Source organism: Pseudoliparis swirei, chromosome 7 (genome assembly GCF_029220125.1).
Source record: "Pseudoliparis swirei isolate HS2019 ecotype Mariana Trench chromosome 7, NWPU_hadal_v1, whole genome shotgun sequence".
In the NCBI taxonomy this organism is placed as follows: Eukaryota; Metazoa; Chordata; class Actinopteri; order Perciformes; family Liparidae; genus Pseudoliparis; species Pseudoliparis swirei.
Genome location: NC_079394.1, coordinates 4,703,699 through 4,726,025, shown reverse-complemented (window position 1 = coordinate 4,726,025; position 22,327 = coordinate 4,703,699). Strand labels below are relative to the sequence as shown.

The 22,327-nt window shown below is 41.8% G+C and overlaps 2 protein-coding genes across 3 annotated transcripts; both read right to left on the bottom strand.

Moving 5' to 3' along the window:
• Positions 1-1,605: 1,605 nt before the first annotated feature.
• Positions 1,606-9,284, bottom strand: slc25a37 (solute carrier family 25 member 37). Its single transcript, XM_056418057.1, has 4 exons — positions 8,433-9,284; positions 5,751-5,979; positions 5,427-5,483; positions 1,606-4,341 (listed from the first exon to the last, which is right to left on the bottom strand). Exons 1-4 carry the CDS (start codon positions 8,613-8,615, stop codon positions 3,812-3,814), a joined length of 999 nt encoding a protein of 332 aa, XP_056274032.1. The 5' UTR covers positions 8,616-9,284; the 3' UTR covers positions 1,606-3,811.
• A 2,665-nt stretch (positions 9,285-11,949) lies between these two features.
• On the bottom strand, positions 11,950-19,247 carry entpd4 (ectonucleoside triphosphate diphosphohydrolase 4). Of its 2 annotated transcripts, none has more exons than XM_056418046.1 (13): positions 19,131-19,247; positions 18,605-18,734; positions 18,288-18,485; positions 17,999-18,204; positions 17,653-17,803; positions 17,377-17,480; positions 17,030-17,089; positions 16,765-16,919; positions 15,408-15,574; positions 14,988-15,312; positions 14,350-14,435; positions 14,095-14,256; positions 11,950-13,111 (listed from the first exon to the last, which is right to left on the bottom strand). In XM_056418046.1, the coding sequence occupies exons 2-13, from the start codon at positions 18,610-18,612 to the stop codon at positions 12,889-12,891; spliced, it is 1,845 nt and encodes a 614-aa protein (XP_056274021.1). In that variant the 5' UTR covers positions 18,613-18,734; positions 19,131-19,247; the 3' UTR covers positions 11,950-12,888. The 2 variants fall into 2 exon arrangements, with proteins under 2 accessions (XP_056274021.1, XP_056274022.1); XM_056418047.1 differs by having other exon boundaries at positions 16,789-16,919.
• Positions 19,248-22,327: the final 3,080 nt, after the last annotated feature.

The following is a 22,327-nucleotide window of genomic DNA, read 5'->3' as shown; positions in this document are numbered from 1 at the left end:
AGAGAATTTGCCTTTATGTAAACAGCTAAATAAATAAAACTAAGAAACACAACTTTAGAATTACTACTCTAAACAACATGAGGTCAATGAGCGCATGCAAAGATTGAAGTGTATGCATCTAGTCGTGTACTTTTAATGCAATGTGATATTGTGTGACCGCCAGTACTAATGTATTAGAGTGCAACAGTGCTGGACTGATTATGACGTCAGCATATCCAAACACAGTGAAGTCTCAAGTCAACGTCATGCCGTTGAGGACTGTTCCCCATGTGTCTGTGACGACACGCTGTAAAAGATTATACTACACCGCCCTCTGCTGGAGCTGTGGAGCTCCTGCAGGATACATACTGTACTTTAAATATGGTTCGATACATTTAATTTAATCAATTACACAAATGAAGATATTTATATTTAATGGGTGTAACACAAAATGTAGAAATACTTTCATTTATTAGATTTATTTAGGTTAGATGGTGTGTCAATGCAAAATAAATGTGTTTAATTGGGGACTACCCTTTGCACATGTGCCAGATCTCACGCTCTCAGTCGTCTTTCAGCCTTTTCTTCTCCTAACTGACCTGACCAGATGCAGCAAGATTAGCGCAGACTCATACCAACTAAATTACTTGGTTAGTAACTGTACTTGTTTTTCATCGTAGTTTAGAATGAACCTCCCTACTGTATTACCTTTTTCCCTTCTTTTTATTACTATTTATTACTTTTTAACCTTTTATTGCTTTATTAATTTGTATTAATTTGTATTACTTTTTAACTTTTTAAAACTTTCAAATTATTTTTGTATGACTTTTTTACTGTTGATTACTTTATTACTTTTTTAAATGTTATTTGTGGACTTTTGTACTTTTTGATTACTTTTGTCCTTTTTCATTACTTTTGTACTTTTCATTACATTTTTACTTTTTTATTATTGTTGAACTTTAATTACTTTTGTACTTTTTCATTACTTATGTACTTTTCATTACTTTTGTACTTTTATTATTTGTTTACTTTTTGATTACTTTTGTACTTTCATTACTTTTTATTACTTTTCAATGTCTTCATTTTGAACCTCTTATTGTGTGACATGGAGGGGCCAAATACACATAAAATTGCCAATTAAATATTTATATTAGAGATAAACGAACATATTTGCAAAAGATGAGAATGGTGAGTGGATACTATTGCATCATCAGTGGGTGGAATATATGAATGAGTGACTTTAAACTGGTTGAAGGCCAAAACAGGTGCCCCAAGTCAATCAGTGCAGGCAGAAAGAAAGAAGGGAGAGGTCATAACTACATTCCTGTCCATGTCTTTTCACTCTTTTAAGTGAGTACTAATTCAAACTGTATTTTACTTGTTATACGGAAACATTCATCTCAAAAGCAGTTTGACTGACTGTTTTCTCACGTTTCTTATTCAGAAGGAAATATAGTTGCTTTGGAAAGGTGGTCATTGAAACTAAAGCCCCATTAACCTGTAATGCTCTTGGTGATTTTATTATGATGCAGAAAGAATAAAGTAAAGCACCATCTTCCCCAGCAGGTAAAGGACTCAAAGAGGACGCAGCATATCAAAGCAACAACCAAACGCATAAAAACAAAGAATTCTTCACTTGCATGTTTATTTCAGCTCCAGTGTTACATACTGTAGCAGCATTATGACAATCATTTAATATTTGCATGGTGATACTTCCCAGCATTCCTGTTCTGGAGATGGGTCTCTCTCAAAAAAACATCCCAGCACTCATTTCAATTATTTGAGTGTACTAAATCCTTATCTAGAATAGTATCTCTCCTGTCCCCTTTAAAATGTAAGCATCTATAGAAACATGTTAAAAGTACTCGGACAAAGTTTGGGTTTATGAATCAACATCACAAAGGAATGATGGGGGAGGGAAACTAGTGCTGGTTGTAATTATAATGCAAAGAATAAAACAACTAATCTGATTTTATTTTACTTTTGTTTATCAAATGATTAACTTGATATTAGAAGTGGAGATTTGTCGGTAGCCCCAGAGAAATCAAACTGATCACAATATGGGCAACAAACTCAGCACACTGTAATTACACTTGGCTTAGAATATAACATCATGAATCTATGCTAATGGCGACACATTCATATTCAAAATCAGAACACAGCTCATTTATGTGATATTGAAATCACTTGTCCAACTGACTTCGAAACAGTTACTCTAAAAAGAAGTTGAAAAAACCACAAATAAATAGGTCACCATGAAATGTTCCAAACATATTGAAAGCCTTCCAGAATAACATACGCATTTCACTTTAAGTGTTTTTTTTTCAAGTACATTCATTGAAATATTCTTTTAAAGGAAAATGAAAATGCTTTTCTGACTATAAGCCTCGAGGGGATTTTAAATGGATGTGATTAATTGCACACGACTCTGATCGGAAACTATGGGGCGAAACATGTGGCGTGGTATTCCAAGCGGGCAAACAGTCGTGTAATGACAGGTTTCAAGTCGTAAATGCATAGAATACAAAGCATGTCTTTGGTATAGTAACAATTATCCCACTGTTCAAGCACACAGAAGCTGCTGAGGGTTGGTGACCAGGTGAACTCTGAAGAGAAAAGAAAGAAAACTCCAACATTTTAAATAAATAGATCTAACGGCTTGATGGATAACATCGATATCTGGAGGAATGTCAGAGAGAGAGAGAGAGCAGTGAGCACACAGGAAACTCCAACAAGTTGGGTGACGGTAAAGGAAATAGCATCGCCTGCTCACCAGCCAATCAGACTGTTGCTGGTCTCATCACAAAGAGATCACCCAGTTTCAAAATGAAGTTAAAGTTACATTTTGGATGACAGAAAGTATGCACTTAAGTTTCAGTCGCACTATAAAAAAAAGTTGTTTATTTATCATCGACAATCCTTAGGTTCAAGGTCAATATGATACACAAACAAATCAGGTCTCTCAAGGTCAAAACAGCACACCGGTGCAAATGAACGTGGAGGTGGAGACGTGGACAATGTCCCAAGTGATATATTTATTCGATCCACCTTTGGACTCGTGGAATGCAGTTTTTCAGAAATGATCTCACCCTCAGCCGGATACGTACAAACTGCCGTCTTTCTACAAAAGGTGCGATTCTTTAAATGGGACTATTATTGAGCATGATTTAGGAGCAACGTTGGGTTTAAAAAGGCAAATAACTGGACGAGCACCGCCGACACACACGTATGCTGAGAGAGGAGGGTCTCTCAGTGGGAAGATATGGTATTTTGCATTTAAAGCAAAATGATAATACACTCAATTATGCAAGTTCAACTTTGACTTCAGATATGTCAAAGAGCCACCAAGTTAATCGTGTTTCAGAATAAAATCCCTCTTTACAAAACTCTGCTACAAAAGAATTGAGAAAATTAAGCTTGTGTCAGAAACCAGAGGGCAAAAATAAAAATAAATGGTGAAGCGGTGTTTAATATTCATGAGGCACTTGACATGTGCGACTATTGCCAACAAGAGTGAGAAATGAGGAATGAGTTGCGATGTCTTGTTTTTAAATACACAGTGAAATAAACAATCAGCATTGCGTTTCCTCCACATCCATAAAATATAAGCCTCTGAAAGCTAACAAAATAAATAAAAAGTTCCAACATTAACATCTGTAAACAGCATTGGAGAAAAACCTCAATTCTACGGCCTCCACATGCAGAAGAGAGAGTTCGGAGCGTTGTGGGGTGGAGCAGGAAGAAGAGGAGCGTTCAACTCTTCCTCCTGCATCTGCCCTGTTAACAATAGTAACACACACACACACAGACACACACAGACAAGCACTTCCCGCTACATCGCCCGAGGCCCCGCCTCCTGTTCAAACTGCTGCTTCGTCAGGAAGTACTTGAAGAACTCGTACACTGACCAGGCGATGGCCGTGGAGGGCATCTGGTATATAATCCGAGCTTGGACCCCTTTAAAAAAGGCAGCGGGACCACCGAGCCGGTACACCGTCCTGAAGGTATTGGCCATCCCCGATAAATGGCCGCTGATGTTCACGGAGTTCAGCGCCACGTTCTCTTGCGTGTTCAGCAGAGTTTTACAGACGTCGAGCGGAGTGGTTATGGCTGCGGAGATGGCGCCCGCCGCTGCCCCCGACACGATGTGGCTGCCGGGGTGGTAGAGCCTTTGAGGGTTCAGCTGCTCCTGCATCAGCTCGTAGATGATGAAGTGGATGGCCTGGAAGGGGATGTTCATCGTCAGCTGGGTGCTGTAGCTGCGGTAGAAGGCTCCCAAACCCTCGGTGCGCGTTATCGTTTGGAGGCAGTCCCAAAGTCCTCGATAGGGCGAGTTGTACATCTGCAGCCTCTGTTTTACCACTGAGCCGGGGGAAGACAAGTAACCGTGTGAGCAGGGAGGATCGCATACATTTCACATGCTATAAAAACAACTTTATGCTTTGCACTTTAAGTAATGATTTTGAAGAATGGGGTGACACAAAAGGCGAGTGAGCCGATGGCCCGCTGTGTTGTTTTAAAGGATATGGCTGGGGATTATTTGAGATCTTCAATGTGTCTCATGAAAACAAACCAAACTAGAACGGGCACTCGGTAGAGCGCATACCTTCGCATATCACAAGATTGGGCATTGAATTATGAACATTTTGGCATTAGTTGCATGCCAATTGGATAGAAATTGACCGGAAAAAAGAAGATTTTGACCTTGACCCGATAGATACCAAAATCGAATCAAATGGTCCCCGGATAATAACCAATCATCCCACCAAATTTCATGCGATTCAAGAAGATTTTGACCTTTTCATGACCTTGACCTTTGACCCGATCTATCCCAAAATATAATCGAATGTGCCCCGGATAATAACCAATCATCCCACCAAATTTAATGCGATTCGGTTTAATACTTTTTGAGTTATGCGAGGAACACGCATACAAATAAATAAATAAATACACGGCGATTAAAACATAACCTTCCGCATTTTCAATGCGAAGGTAACAATGCATCAGTTTGTTTGTGTGACCTCCCGAGACTGTGGGCCACACGTATATAGTTTCATTAATAAATGGATGATTTCCTTTTATGTTTTACTCAACTCAAACTGGAGGAAAGTTACGCATTTGTTGTGCACTATTTTCTGTTGAGGATCAATCCACCTCGTGTCGCTCTCGTCGTTGTTCTAGAGTATTTTCTTTCGCAGGGCGGTGTGCTGCACGTGGGATTGACTCAAAATAAACTTGTGTATGTAGATTGTTATGCAAAAAAATGAGGCGGCTCATAGTTTTGTTTAAACTATGGAGCTGTGAGGCAGGAATGAAGTCCACGGGGTGTTGGAAACACAGATGACACTCATCAAGTCATGTTCTTGTCAATGGAGTTGTTGGAAAAAAAAGGTACAATCATAGAAGTTGAGCAACCTTTTCCAATAGAACATGTGTTGTTTTTTTACCTTCAGCCGGGTTCATGATTGCATCATGGAGAACGGTGGACACGCTACCTGCCAAACCTGTGAGTACATGTACATACAAGAATTATAATCATGTTTTAAATTCATAGCAGCGATCAGGTGACTTACAAATTATTCATGCCGTTTAAATGCTAAAATGCACTGCATGTTTGGGTCATACTTCAAATATGGCTTTATAACTCTATATGTAAACAAGTTATCGCATTAAAATAATACATCCGAACTTTACTCCTATTATTTTAATGCGATAACTTGTTTAAAAAATGACAGTCAAGTGATGTGGCGTTGAGACGTGGGGACGTGTACCATTGGCTAAGTGGCTGTTGCCTCCACTCTGCATGACGTCGCTGAGTGAACGTTTGACGCGTTCGTAGCAGGCAAAGTAGAGCGCGTGCGCGGGTCCCGCTCCCATCATGGTGATGTTGAGGCCCCTCAGCGGTCTGAAGACCCCCTCTGTCTTGATGATCCTTTTCAGAGCCTGATACACACTCCTGTACTGTGCATTTGGGTCTGGCTGCAGGCACTGCATCCTTGTCTGAGAAAGAATGAAGAGATTCTTAAGGCATTGTTCAACATTAGCTGAAGAACTAAAGCCGGAGCTGGGCATACATGTGACTCTGAGTGGCTGGAAGGTGTCACATTGTTCTGACATGAAGTGGGCTTGGCAGCAGCGAGGTCCTGACTGGTGTGGGAGGCTGAGGCAGCTCTTCGTGTGACTCGACCACACCGAGTTATCCGGACACCACAAAGCACGTTTTTTAACTTGGAAAGAGGTCTGGGGCCGGCTCAAGAGATAGGCTACATCCATCTTCTTTCCTTCCCTTTGGATTAACAATTAAATATCAATTTCATTTCCGTTTGACGGAATTTAGTAGCAGAGTTTAGATTTTAAGATTGCCTCAAAAAGTGTTGCGCCATAATCAACAATGTGTGACTAAGTGGAAACATTGTGATGACGTCTGTCCTATGCAACAAGAGCATGTGGGTGTGTGTGTGTCCAATGAAAAGAAATTGTACTTTTGCAAAACAATTTACCATCATACGGACTGCCCTAACAGGAGGGAGTGGCAGAAAAAAAGTTAAACAAAATGTTGAGTTAACAACATTAAGTGTGTTCAAATTTGGATGTGAAGAAAGCTGTGGTCTCACATGAAACGTTGAGGAACTGTAGAGACAGAAGATGAAACGGTAGTCCAACAGTTTCAGGTCTAACGTTAGAGCAAGCATGCAGATTAGATCATCATTAAATCCTCAACAGAATATATTTTCTTTATTTATGATTTACCTTTTTCTACAGTACTCATGTGAAACAACAAATAATACGACTTAATTAAACATGAGCACTGTCTGCATATAAATATTTCATCTCTATCATTATCCACCGAATAAAATCATTGAAGCGTCATTCTAACAAAAGAAACTCCCAACTATATTGCCCAACTTCGGCGGTGCTGGCTCAGTGGCAGTTTCCTAATCAACACAACAGAAGAGCAACGGTATACACACACCCTCCAATGCGCAAGGCCGATTCCAAATGTGCACAACAGCGATAAGATCCGCCTCTAGGCAATAGCACAAATACTCCCCAAGCACTTTATTTTTATTTTTTTTACTTCTGAGAGGTTGAACGGTTCAGTGGAAATTATTACACGTTGTTGACGTTCTGATAAATTAACCTCAAGCTTTTTATGAGATACAAATTCATTTTCTAACAAAACTCAAATAGAAAATAAATGAATAAATACAATTTAGAAACATGTTTTCTGTCAACTCCACACACACACGGATTAAACTGAAGAAGCACATACAAGCAAAGTTGCTTGTGTAAACTTCAAGAGGAAATAGCAGCAGTGGTTTGTGCAACAGAGGCGTTAATTAGGAAAGACGATGTCATGGTAACAAAGAGGATATAATGTGGTTTTTCATCCAGTATGTTAAAAAAGTTTGTACCACATAAAGATTATCATAAGAGCAGAATGACAAATTTGTAAAACGGATTGTAACAGCTGAGGCGAAGAGGGGGATTGTAGGGGCAAAGTTTACATTCAAACCAACAGTTTGCGATTTGCTCTGCAGACACAAACCAATTTTTAACAGGATTGAAACTAGACACTCATCTAATTTAGTTTCTGAACATGAACTTCAACACTTCAGTCATTTGAGCCTGAGGTATGAATGTATGACGTTAAACCAGTTGTTGGTTTGAATGAGCTCCAAATTTATTTAAATTATTATTATGAGTAAATAAATATGTTCATATTATGCACATGCATATGCTATATATACGCACTTTACTTTGTGTAACATCTGCTTGGATTGCCCACAAACGTATACTTTGCAACTACACTACATCGTTATGCAACATTTTCAAAAAAATGAATGGAGGTGACGTCATACTTCTGGTTGTAAATCTCAAGGCAGTTTGACATACTTTACAGCAAAACCAGGTACTTGACCTTCACTTACCCGACTTCTACGAAGGGCAAGCCTGGATAACTCATTTTGTGACGTGTATTAAACAATTAAAAAACACCCTGGGAAGGAATCACGATAGCATGGACACGTTTCAACACGCAGCCAAGCGAGCTCGAGACTCAAATGATCCCAACTTAAACGTGACTTGGTGTAAATTAAGGTGACACTGGACCTTCAGCTTGCTACGTTAGCAAAGTTACACCGACACGCAGGCGAAGCGCAGTGAGAGCGGGACTCGGCTTCGCTCCAGTAACACGTGGTGCTCCGCTCGGGTTGGAGTAACGCCACCCTGCTCGACTAGTTCGTGCAGTTGAAAGCAAGTCGGCTGCCGTGCTTTGAATTAGCCACCGCCGAGGCTAACGAAGGATGGGCACGGGGAAGGTTCCACAGCTAATGGTGGTTCGCAGAGCGACAGCCAGCCGTCTTCGGGGTTAGCGAAGCTTTGAGGCGAGTTAAGTGAACGAGCCGCAGCGGCAGTACGAGCGCGAGCGTGCGTGCATGCGTGCGCGTTACCTTGACAGAATCCACCGGGTACATCACCGTGTGCTCCAGGATGCCCGCCACGGCTCCGGCTGTCATGTGGGTCGCCACGGAGACATGAGGCGGCAAGCTCTCGTAGTCGCCGTCGCCGTCGTCGTCGTCTTTGCTCGGGACCGGCGACATGGCGGCCGCCGCAGGATCCGAGCTCAGCTCCATGCGCTCCCTCGGTCCCTCGGTCTCCCGTGCAAAGAAAGGCAGCGCGCACTCAGAGAGGTGTCGGCGGCGTGGACGACCACAACACCATCTCTACTTACGGGAGTCCCAGCGCCCGTGTGACGTCACCCGCTGGGGGCGTGGCTACGGTGAACACGGACCAATCGTTGTTCGTATACTCGACACTCGGACGGGCTCTTGGGTTGAGGCGGCCAATGAAAAGTTTCCGTGGTGGATTCCTCTGACACTTCGCTGCGCTGCTGTGCATCCCTGCTCGCCTCTGGGTTTGAATGGGTTTGGCAAATGTGTAATCGCAGTGTTCCTTCTTGAATAGATTAGTGGGTTCGGTCTCCTTATCAGGCGATAACTGTTTGTGTTGTTACTAAAGATAAATCGTGCATCTCTCCTTTTTTAATCAGAACGTATCTCCTTGCACTGAATATGTCCCTCCCAATCAGACCCACAGGCTACTGAGTGGTAGCAGTATGCATAACAAATATGTACTATAGGCATCGTTATGTAGAAAGCCCCCGTTCGAGAGAGTCAAATTAATAGTATTTTGGATTATTTTTACTGATTCATTATCATATTAGCGTTTATTTAATGCTGTTGTTGATCGAAGTGAATCCCACTCTTACTACTTTGTATATTGTCTGACTATTAAATCAAGAACATTGTTACTGATTAATGAAATATACATTTTCGTACACTATCTGAAATGCAGTACATTCATAATAATAATTGTATATATATATTATTTTTTTAATGGGCTTAACATAGACAGCATGAAAAGAAATAGAAAAAGCAAAACAAAAATAGATTTAAATGATCGACTAGAAGAAGTGGCAAAAGGGAGCATAAACCTACAGGACATATTTCTTATTTTTTACAAATTATTTTACTGTTTTTTTCCCTGGATATTTAACTGTTTAGATTGGAAGAAAAAAATATTCAATGTTTTCAATTCAAGAAGTACAATGGATAAAGACAATTTGCACAACAACGTCACTCATCTCACCTGTTACCCTTTTACAGTCGTACATTCTGATCCAGACACATCATCCCTACTTCCCGTCAAACCACATCCTCCTTTAGTTTCAGTTCTTGAATAAAAAGTGGGACATTGCTATCACACTTTCAAACGTCGATAATATAGTTAATACAAAAGAATATACTAAAGATTCATTGGTTCTGTCAATACACTTTTCTTGTGACACACAAGAAATATATCTGACACTTCTTTTCTTCAACCGGTTGGTCTAAATATTTTATTTGTAAATGAGATATAAAACGATGCACATTGGCTGAAACACGAAGCCGACTGCAGTGTCACTGTGGGCGTGTTGGCCCAGCAGAGTGACTCTGCAATGACTGAGCGTTAAAGGAGCCTCGGATCTCAAAGAGCTACTTGTTGGAGCAGTGTTGTTACAGCTCGTATACACGCATGTTAAGTAGGGAAACTACATTCAGAGCTGGAAGACTGCAACCTCCATCTTTTAAAGGTGGAGAAGCATAGTCGGCACCACTTCATCTGTAGACACTATTTGACACTTAAAGAGTTAATCATTTCAACTTGTTACCTTCGCATTCGAGAATGCGGAATCGCTGTGTATTTATTTATTTATTTATTTGTATGCGTGTTATTCGCATAACTCAAAAAGTATTAAACCGAATCGCATGAAATTTGGTGGGATGATTGCATATTATCCGGGGACCATTTGCTTAGATTTTGCGATCGATCGGATCAAAGGTCATGGTCATGGTCATGAAAAGGTCAAAATCTTCATTTTACTATAGCACGGTAAATTTTTATCCAATTGGCATGCAACTGATGCCAAAATGTTCACATGACATCAAGCTCCCCACACTCTCATGCCAAGTACCAAAAAAGTGGCTGCGGCGAAGGTATGCGCTCTGCCGAGTGCCCGTTCTAGTTTCTATACTGTTTACAACAAGGCTCAGTTTGACTTTTATTTGAACTAGTCTAAATTCTGATTCAGATGTATAACAGAACGAGTAAATGGTTAGTTGTATTATAAGAACTGTGAACATGTTTACAAAAAAAAAATCTTCTCATCCCAGGTTTCAATCTGTAAATGCGATAATATATTGATATGTATGACCAAAGCTGTTTTACTGTTGATGTTGTAATAAATGCAGGCTATTAATATAATTCTGTTAAAAGCACACAGGATGGTCTAGGGGTGCTCAATACGTCGATCGCGATCGACCGGTCGATCGCGGCGACCTGCCAGTCGATCGCGGCGTAGTATTGGTAGATCGCATGACATAAAAAAAATTTGGCCCGCCCCCCTGTCACTTTCTCTATAGCGCCACATTACAGCAGCAGCATGTCATTTCTGTTTCTACGTGTTGCGTTGACAGTCCTCTGCCCGCCGTCTCGTGTGCCGCGGAGCTCCCGACACCGGTTTGCGCGCATTGGGACGGACAGAGCAAAGAAAAAGTCACTAGCACCCCCCCCCCCCCCGTCGGTCGATCGCCTTGACTTGGTCACATAATAAGTAGCTCGCATGCTGAAAAAGTGTGAGCACCCCTGGTAGTGTGTCCCACATGCAGTTCATTAAGTACTAACTCTTCTCTCACAGAGTGCATTAAGTGCTGGATGATGGGAACCTGCAGGCTCCATTGAGGCTGTTTCTTACACCTTTTTCACCAGTTATGGAGAAACTAAACACTGTAAGTAACCTTAATAAAGACGTTTGCTCAGCAATTCTAATTATATTCCACACCTGAGGACCCTCACACATTATTGTTACAGTCCAATTTCCATTACCAGCAGCCTTACCGATAGGGTCAGGTCAAACAACACCTCTTAAACTTGTCTTCGGTATTTGCTCTGAGGTTATATGGCTATTGACTGTAAGCAAATTCCTCTGATCATGAAATGTAATAACTAAACGAAGTAACCAAAGGGGATGAGCAAGCCAAAGTATAAATTGAGACCAACTTCCCATCAGCGCACATTTCAACCTGATACTTCTCCTGTGTGCACCATGCTCTGGGCATTAAAAGTGTGACAATACTGTAAGAGATGTGTGTCTCACTCCCCATCGTCAGGGTGGGATTACGACATCGCCACAGCAGTGACTCATACGGATCAATACATTTGATTGATTCTCCCAAGTAACATTTAAACTCAAATTCCAGAGACCAAACATCTGTTGACAAGACTGGGTTGAATCATGAACTTTTCAGTGTTTCAGTGACAGTTTGTGCAACGTTCTCCTTTAAGGACCACTGGTTTCAGATTCACTGCAATGAAAGACAGTTTGAGTAGTCTGATCTTTTCCTCATGGAATAAACAGCCAGACAAATATACCATAAACACTTTATTACTGAATTGTAATTGGACATTTATTTTGCATCCATCTGTGCAGACATTTCAAGATAGACCGTTTTAAAAAAATTATAAATACTGGGGCATGTGCCCTCATTTACAATCCCCTCACAGCAGTGGTATGACGGCTTCCAAAAATGAAGTCCAACGTAAATATATGCAACGGTTTCCAACTTTAAAGTCCGATGAGCCAACAATATAATTGCAGCAGGGCTTTAAGAGACCGATACTCTTGACAAAAGAAAAGACGTGTTTTGGAGAGTTCCCCAACAGTGACAAGACATGTATTGCACTAGTATAGCTCTGAAAGGCTACTTGTCTTGTTGAGGCATCAACATTTGAGGGAGACGCACAAAAAACAAACGTTCCAGCTGGGAAGTGCATCTCTTGCTGCTTCCAACAATTATTCGCATTGCATTTGAGGTTCCTGTAAGAAACAGCGAGTGCTTGTACCATTTTCCAACTATAAAAACAAACAAAAACAAAAAAATGTTGATGATAGACATAAAAGGCAGAAAGAAAGGCAAATGTCCAAGGTTTCCAACTTTGTGAAATTCAAGCTATAGACTATTTATTCATTTGGATCATTTGATAGTGAACAAAGTACCGTTATCTTTTTCTTTATTAAAAATCAAAGAGGACACCTGCAGCCAAGAATGTAAGAATGTCTAAAAAAAAGACATGTCATTATTAAACAACTTTAATACAAAGCTGTTCATGGCTCAGGTAAGCCTGTAGACTCGCGTATAATCTTCCTATATGTCAAATTCTCAATAGCATCTCTGTTTTAACTCGTAAAAGAGTTTTCAGGGGAGCAGACTTCTAAAGCTCACCGAACAAGCAGATGGCCTCAGAGAAAAAAATTAGATGGGCGTTGGAATTTCAGACATGCTTTCCAGACTTTACTCTACGAAAGGCTTAGAGGTTGATCGGGAGTTTGGGTGAGCCGAGGCCCTCCTCCAACCACGTCACAGAGGAAGGGGTGGCGCGCCGATGGATGCGGCGGAGTCGCAGTAAGTACAGCACAATAGACAACAACACAATGAAGAAACAAGCCAGGAATAAATAGTGGTTGTTGACAAAGGAAAAGCTGTGCCGCCAGTGAGAATGAACTCCTTTCAGACTTTCCTGAGGTATGTCCCTGGAAGAGGCACAGAAACAGACAAACATACATTTTAGACCTGCTGTGAAAGAAGAAATACTGTGTATAAAAACATTCAGTTCAGTTATCGTTCATTATGTTAAGACCAGAGTAGGTTAGGCAGGATATATAGATTCATGGAAGTATGCTTTAAATGGATGCAGAGGAACATGTGATAAGAATCAAACCTATCAAACCAGATCATATACAAAGTAAAATGGATTAGGACCCAATAGTCCATTAATAAATCACCGATATCATGAGATTAACAGATACTGGTTTGTTACCTTCGCATTGAAAAAGCGTAAGGTTATGTTTTGATCGCCGTGTATTTATTTATTTATTTGTTTGCGTGTTATTCGCATAACAAAAAAAGTTTTAAACCGAATCGCATGAAATTTGGTGGGATGATTGGTTATTATCCGGGGGACCATTTGATTAGATTTTGGGATCGATCGGGTCAAAGGTCAAGAAAAGGTCAAAATCTTCTTTTTACTATAGCACGGTCAATTTTTATCCAATTGGCCTGCAACTAATGCCGAAATGTTCATAATTCAATGCCCAATCTTGTGATATGCGAAGGTATGCGCTCTACCGAGTGCCCGTTCTAGTTTTAATAGTTTTTGTAGTTCGGTTTAATATATAATTTGTCATTAAGTATAGGCTTTGAGGGAGTATTGTTTCCCAGTTGGGATGAAGCTTGAGACCAGTAACCTCCCTCAGCTTTAGCTCCGGCTGCTAAATGCATCACAAAGCCACCGTCTCTGTAATCGTGGCGCTCTGCCCATCACCAGCCAACCCAGGGTACTTAGAATTATTTAAATTCTCTCCACTCGTGTTTAAAATTAGAATGCGTTGTTGTCAATAATAGCTCTGAAGATTAGCCAATCAGTCCAACACGAACATTAAAGAACAGGTTATTAACAATCATTACGTACGGTTTTATCGGTAAAGTGACAAAGAATGTGGAAAATCCATCCTACCTCAAAGGCAGAAAGCGTGTTCTGTAAAGAATAGCTCCAAGAGTCCATTGGACCTCCTTATCGTGGACCAAGAGGGCCGTCCTCAGGTTTGTATAGTTGTCTGGGAAAGAGAAGCCCGAGTGCAAGACTTCATACATCCAGGCGGATTTAAAACACTGGTACCTGAAGACATGAAAATAAAACCGTGATAAACAATCTTATTTTTTTTCCTGTAATGTGAACAATCCTGGAAGTTGGAAGCAGTGTGTGACTCACTTTAGTCTGTGATGGTCAGCATGCGAGGCGTACCAGCCAGAGTCAAACTGCTCCCTCAGAGTCTTCCACTGGGTGGAACAGTAACTCTGTAGATGTAAAAATGACATCAGGAGAGTTTCGAGTGGCAAGACATCAAGAGGAGGAACGCACTGAGGGTTTATCTGGCATGCTCCGTGAGCAGTTATGATCTTTCTATGTTTGTTGAGCTGAATCTGAGGGCCTCGTTGTGTGAGACTACATTTCCCAGAGTGCAGCAGCAATCAGTGTCGCTTATTTGGAGCACCTGTGGGGATGCTCTGATGCATTTGTAAAAAAACAAGCAGCCGAGAGAGGACGCTTCAGGTCACTCCACGGTTCAACCCAAAGACGGCAATGGTGAAATGATTGGTTTAATTTCATGGTGTTTAAAAATGCTGATTTTGTGTTAAAAGAATATTTCATTTTGAGTTTGGTAAAAATTAAAAGTATAAAATGTTGAATTAAAAATGTAATTCATGTTCCGTCTTAAAGGTTACAACCTAATTCACTGGCAGACCAATCAACGAAAAAAAGAAAAAAGATTGAGCCAGTAATTTGAGTCGTCTTCGCGTCCTTTGGAAACGGTGAACAGGAGCTGGACTCGACTCTGTTGGATATACCTTGGCAGCGTGGGCATACTTGGAAGCGTTGTAGTCCCCTCCCATGCGCAGCACATCCTCCGTGCAGTAGTAGAACTCAGAGAAGCCGTAGAACTGACTGTTGGCGTAGTCGATGGCGGGCTGGTAGATGCCGCTGAGGGAGCTCAGGGTCTCGTTGGTGCGGTTGAGGAACGGCTGCAGAATCTGTCGGCACTGGTCAAAGTGTCCCGTGCCTCGCAGATGCAGCTTCTGCGTCGATGGACCGATTTCATCCCGCAGGTCTGCGGGAAGACACGGGTCCAGGAGGGGAGACTCTGCGGTCTCGCCCATACGCTGACCCAACAGCCTGGAGAAATCAGTCACAAGTCAGTACACGTAATACTCTGTACGGACTAGGATAGAAAACATATCAAAAAAAGAGAAGATGGCTGTGGATCTCACTTGTTTCGAGTGGCGGTATTTCTAACGACACTCTCCTCGTATCTTTGCCGCGCCGCATTTCCTCCAAAACCCAGGAAGGTGGACACGTAAACACGATAAACATGCTCTGTGCGATGTGCGTCACACCCCAAGTTGAACTCTGCCAGTAAGTTCTTGGCAACTTCCTCCTAGGGAACAAGGAGAAATCAGCCTGGGTATGATGACACCCTCATACTATGAATATTTATTGTTTGTGGGCTTTTAAAACAAAGTAAAGAAGCTGAAACCATCCAACAAGACGAAGTGAAAATCCAAATCGACCATCACGTGGTGTAAAGAAAATCCAATAGGCCTCATCCATCAACTGTTAAACTCCTAAAACCCATTCATGCACATTCACTAATGTTTTCTCATTTGAGAACGATGCATCGTAGCACTTGGGTACATTTGAGTGCCGACATATTTGTTCAAAATAACTTTTCTTCAATCCTACAGTCTTATGTAGAATAGAAATTACTCTGAAATGTGTACTAAAGTGTAACCCTCTCATCGCGACCTCATCCATGGCTCACATTGATCAGAAAGCTTGGGACAGAATCCTTCTTATACAGATTCACTTTCAATAAGTATCTTACCGTAGTTTAGAGGGTTCATTTTGGGTCTTTTCTTACATGACAGCTTATGGAAAAAGTGTATACATTATATCTTTTTTATTTTATTATATAAAAACCTAGAGCTTATTTTCAGGCCGGAAATAATAATGTAAATGGGAAGGTAGTCTGAAGGTTTCCTGTGTCGACTTTGGTTTGGGCGTCTGAATCTATGTGAATGCACAAGGCCCCTTTCTGGGGATTGGCAGGGCGTTTACCTTTGCTAATTAGACTTAAATGGAACACTCATTAAATTTATGAAAACATTTTTATAAGATACAAACATTTCTGTGGTTAAAGATCACATCATGGAACTGACTTTTCCTAAAAAACCTAACGGACAAATTTAAGGAAAAAATCGTAGGAATATATTGGTGAATGAGGCCCAATGAGAGAGAAAAAGGACAACGAGTGCATAGCAAACCTGCTTAAGTACGTAAATCACCAACAACACAAACCAAAGATCTTGACACGGGCAACCTCCATTGCATTTGATGGTCACTACGTCTATGACTCAATGGTTTCAGTCCAAAAATCCTGCTATGGAGTCATGCAGCAGGCTTACAGTATGCCTTCAATAGTGATGAATGGAGAGCAGACCATCTCCACGGGACAAACATGGTGCACAGAGGGTTTAACCAGGGAATGACAACGGTTGACAGGAGGGAGAAGAACAAAGGGTGAGTGACAAAAACGGCACAAAAACAGAATTGGTTGTGGATAATAACCTGCTGTGGAGAAGCAAAGCTTACAGTTTTGGGCACTTCGTATGCGATCTGTGTGGAGACGCCGCCCATGTCCAGGACACCGGCAGTCCTTTTCCTCATCAGCGCCTCCTGCTGATCGCTGCCTGGGACATGAACCTCCACGACAGCTTTGTCATCTTGAAGGATTAACAGGAGAGAGGTGATGGAGTCAGGCAGAGCAGGGATATCACGTGAATGAATGATATACAGCGTTACTACAATTCAATTACTACTTGGTACTCCTTACCATCGTGCACATGGTTGAACCTTCCGAGGACAAAGTTTATTCCAATCCATGCATAGACACCTAAAACAAATGATTACAAACTGTTCTGTTAATATATTCACTTTTACAAGCATCTTCAATCCCATAAATCAGGGCCTATCAATGATCATTTGATGCCCATGTTAGTTTGCCTTTAAAGTCTTTCAACGTCAGACGTGGTGAATCAAAACCATGGCATTGTATTGAATATGGTACGATCCAAATGTTTGATGAAGTCATGAATCTAAATAAAGCGCTTGCATTGCAATACATTTTACACTCAGCATTCTGCTTTGTATTCATATATTTGTATTTTCCCTTTTATTTACCTTCCTGTTTTCCAGAAATCACTTCCACATGGGAATCGGAGAAGAGGAAGTTGAAGTGGACGGGGATGTCAGTTCTCAGATCCTCAAGAAGTGCTTCTTGTTGACTGAGATTAAATAATCACAGAAACGGCCTCATAAGATATACGGCATGTATGACATCAATGCTTCTCTCGTTTCAGTGCAACATTGTTTAGACCTGGGGAATGAACATTTCTTGAAACTCTTTTTATATCTGGGGCAACATGATGAGATTATGCTCATTAAACCAGGCGGTACCTTTCAGGAAGGATTCTCATTCCGGCGGTGCACAGGATGTACAAGGGAGTTTCTTGGTGCTTATTTTTGGGAATGTGTTCGGACGCAAAGCTCAGAAGTGGATAGATATAATCACTCGCTTTCTCAGGTGTTTTAGCCAATTCAGAGATACCTAAAAGGAAAAACACAACGACCAAAAATATATCTTTTAGAGGGTAAACAACAAGCTAGCATGTATGGTTTTGCTTTACATTATATTTCATCATGTAAGAAGTCTAAGAAACAGTGCTAATCGTTAATGAATGCACATGTCCTCTCCTTTAAATACCGTCTTTATTAACGAGAACCCGAGCCAGGCGTGTCTTACCTGGTTTGATCTTCATGACCACCGGCTTGCGGTGTTGATCTCTCATTTGCCGAATGTCCAGCAGTTCACGGGGATTACCGTTATGCCGGGGCCAGCAGTACACAAATACCCTGGAGCCACTGCTGCCACAGTCCACCACCAGGCCGTAGTTCAGGTTGGGGTTGCTTGTATCTGCTGCATCCACATCATTCACCTTTGCCAAGTGCCTTTTGAACAACAGAGATGTGTTAAGACACCATTGCCTGTGGTCATTGCAACATAAACACGGAGCAGATGTTTAGCAGTTTACCTGTGGAAGTGATTTTCCTCTCTGATCCATCTGGCGTGCCCCTTTCCAGTGACAAGCAGCAGGTAGAGCAGTCCTATGAGGCAGAGCACCAGGCCGATGAAGAGCAGCTGTCTGAGGGAAGGTACCAGGAGCCGAGGAAGAACCTGGGACGAGAGGCTGAAATGCCACGGTGCTGGGAAAAGGCACGAGAAGCTGATCCTGTCAACAGATGGAAGAGAAGAGAGCCTGAGCAGAGTACGACTAACATTATCCCAGAGATGAGATTTGATACAAGTTCACGAAACAATCCCCATCCCCATGAATGACAGCAAACCAACCTTCCCATGATGCCGACGTCTTGTACTTGTTAGTGTACTTAAAACTGTAAATCAATGATCAGTCTCCTGCAGATCGGAGCTGTGGCTTGATCCACGGCTCCATCGCTGGTCCCGCACTCGTCATCGTGACCTTTCAGGACCAAAGAGCGAACATCTTAACATCTGTAAGGTAACTTCAGAGGTCTTGAATGAGAAAAACAGCCTCACGGTGGATAAAACGGGAAGACGAGTGATGGGTTACACTCATCTGTTGGGATATATTGCTACGTTGCGCTGCTGTAACGGGATTTTAAACGAATTAAAACTGACCCAAATAGAAAGGACGAGAGGGGAAGGAAAACCAGTTGAAAAATAAGAAATAAAGTAAGCGAACGTTTACAGACGTCTGTGGATATCTAGCTACGTTGGTGTAACGAACGTGACGTGTTCGGCTGTCGGTTAGCTAACGGAGCGAGAAGTCCCGTTACGCACCGTGTCAACACTGAGAAGTAATGTGTCCGTGGCCTTTACATCGTTTCATACTTACTCGCAAATACATTAAAGTCCCTCCGTTTTCTTGAAAAATATTAGTTACATTTCAGTGCCGCCAGATGCTAACCGCTGGCTAACGCTGAGCTCGTATGTGGCAGGTCTCCGGTAAGTGACGTGGAAGTCTCGATCACGGTGCGTTTGATTTTGACTCCACGTTGCCCGGATAAGAAGTTGAGGAACCGAATGCAACCCCCGCCCACATTATTCTTCTTCGTTTTCTTTTAAGAGCGGGTTGCAACAAGGACTAAAGCGCAATATCGCCATCTACTGGCTGGAATGTGAACGAGGAGAAAACAACTTTATAAGTCTGGGTTGTTTCATAATACCATGAACATAGGGAGTAATCTGGGTACTGTTAAGTAAAAAAAAAAGATCTGCCAGGTCATAGTGCTGGAAAAAGTTCCGGATTCAGAAAGTTATAATATAAGGTATTTAATAAAAGAATAAGGATCACAAAGCATATACAGGACTGTCTCAGAAAATTAGAATATTGTGATAAAGTTCTTTATTTTCTGTAATGCAATTAAAAAAACAAAAATGTCATGCATTCTGGATTCATTACAAATCAACTGAAATATTGCAAGCCTTTTATTCTTTTAATATTGCTGATTATGGCTTACAGCTTAAGAAAACTCTAAAATCCTATCTCATAAAATTTTAATATTTCCTCAGACCAAGTAAAAAAAAAGATTTATAACAGCTGAGTGTTTGTCAAGGTTCAGGAAACCCTTGCAGGTGTTTCGAGTTAATTAGACAATTCAAGTGATTTGTTTAATACCCTACTAGTATACTTTTTCATGATATTCTCATATTTAGAGATAGGATATTTGAGTTTTCTTAAGCTGTAAGCCATAATCAGCAATATTAAAAGAATAAAAGGCTTGCAATATTTCAGTTGATTTGTAATGAATCCAGAATGCATGACATTTGTTTTTTTAATTGCATTACAGAAAATAAAGAACTTCATCACAATATTCTAATTTTCTGAGACAGTCCTGTATACTTCCGGTTCCGGTTAAAACAGCTGTTATGACGAGCTCTAGTAGAAACTCCCATTCTGACTACGCCTCCCAAAATCAATACATTTCATTCATCCTCACGTCTTGCCATAGTTATAATAAGCACAACACATCTTACAGTCAGTAGTACAGTTGCAAGAATAATACAATAATCATATTTTCAGTGACAGGGACTTTCTATGTTTTCATCATACATTCTTTGGAATATCCTTCATCGTTTATCCTAGCTTTCTTATGTATTAATTTAAAACCATAGACTTTCTTATTTTCATGTGCAAATATATATAGAAACCATTACAACACGACAGTACCCTTTGCTAGGTCTATATCAAATATTTAACATTTTTAAAAATCATCTTGTGATTCTTTTACTTGTATGGTGTCCTGAAAGGACCACCTCACACATATTGATACAATGTAAGGTCCCATAGGAATATAGGAGAAAACAACTTTATCAGTCTGGGTTGTTTCAAAACACCATAAACATAGGGAGTAATATGGGTATCCTTTGCTAAGTCTATATCAAAGAACAACTTGAAACATCGTGATTTTTTTACTTGTATGGTGTCCTGAAAGGACAACCTCACACATATTGATATCATACAATGTATTTAAGGTCCTATAGGAATAACATGGTTGAATTTGAGACGTGTATTAAGAACAAATTGCAGTTTGTCAGTGAAAAAAAACAGTCTGTAAAATCAATGTTTAGCATTGAATAGGAAGTAAGACAAGTTATAGAGTTGTAGTCATACGAGTTGAGATACTAATGTAATTGACATGGTAAAAGGTATGCATTGTATTTTTATCTGAATAATTGATTTATCCTCCTTCACGTCCACCTTTAACAGTGTTGCTCCCGTATGGGAAGCCGCTCATCTCTTCACAACTAGACAACTTGGACTTTACTGGACGTCTCGCAGTTCAACCACTCGAGCTGACTGATCCGCCAGCAGTGACTCACATCTACATGATTGAGTCTCTTGCTCCGTTGCATTAAACTTCTCACTTATCATCTTCACATCAGTGCGCGGCAGGTCAATACGCTGTATCCGTCCAAGTGGCATGGGAGGTGAGTTTGTGGAATTTGCAAAGAGATACTGGTCCAAGTCCATTACATGTAGTACATCCTTTAAAACGCAGTTCAGAGGGCAGGGCAGGGAGACCAGTGAGAGCTTCTCCAGTAAAGGAGAACCAGCCAGGAGACACTTGAGCACCCTTCTCAGGGACATCCAGGACATGACGGGCTTCATCTGGCTGTGCTCATAGGAGAAGCTTTAGACAAAGAGATAGAAGATAGACAAGGAAGATGGATTATTGCGAAGTAGTAGTTATTGGTCATGGTTCGATGCAATTATACCTGCTTGGAAATAAAAAATGTAAATATGGTAAATGACACAAAGACAGTCTTGATAAAAGCTCAACAATAGGAACTATTGAGTTTTAGTGAATGTAGCACGCCTGAGGCCGCCACCCGTGGGTTTCCCCCCCCAGCACCAAGGATCCGCCAGACAGCAAGAGGGTTGGTTCCACGACATATTTATTGGCACCCACACGACACCGAGCAGATCGCAAAACACGCGCCTCTGCTCACCTCTCTCCCTCCACTCTCGAGTGGGAGCTTTTATAAGAGTGGCCTCGGCTGCTGAGTGATTGACAATCACCAGCAGCCGAGGCCAAATCAGACACAGCTGCCACACCACTCGATTTAGGCCGGGGCTCCATCCGGCCTAGCCTACTCCCCCCCCCATGAGAGCTTGGGCGGAGGAGGGGCTCTGGGGGACCGGGCTCGGGACGTGGGGGCTCTGGGGTCGACTGGGACGGGGGGACGGGGAGCTGAAGCCAGCCGAGATGGGGACGGGGCAGGGGTAACAGGCGCCGCCGACGGGCCCCGGGGATCAGGGGTTGGTATCTATCTATCTATCTATCTAGCGGCGTCGGGTCCCGGGGAACATGGGTCGTCGGCAGCTCAGACGGCTCCTGGACCTCGGAGGTCGGCAGCTCCGACGGCTCCTGGACCTCGGGGGTCGGCAGCTCCGACGGGTCCTGGGGTCGGCAGCTCCGACGGGTCCTGGGGTTCTGGGGTCGGCAGCTCCGACGGGTCCTGGGGCTCTGGGGTCGGCAGCTCCGATGGGTCCTGGACCTCGGGGTTCGGCCGCTCCGACGGGTCCTG

Coding starts and splice junctions, on each gene's coding strand:
- slc25a37 (XM_056418057.1), bottom strand. CDS start 8,615: ATGGAGCTGAGCTCGGATCCTGCGGCGGCCGCCATGTCGCCGGTCCCG. Junction 5,484..5,750: donor CAACAGCCACTTAGCCAATG/GTACACGTCCCC, acceptor ATGTACTCACAG/GTTTGGCAGGTAGCGTGTCC. Junction 4,342..5,426: donor AATCATGAACCCGGCTGAAG/GTAAAAAAACAA, acceptor CCCCCGGCTCAG/TGGTAAAACAGAGGCTGCAG.
- entpd4 (XM_056418046.1), bottom strand. Junction 17,481..17,652: donor ATGAGAATCCTTCCTGAAAG/GTACCGCCTGGT, acceptor ATTTAATCTCAG/TCAACAAGAAGCACTTCTTG. Junction 16,920..17,029: donor GTTCAACCATGTGCACGATG/GTAAGGAGTACC, acceptor TAATCCTTCAAG/ATGACAAAGCTGTCGTGGAG.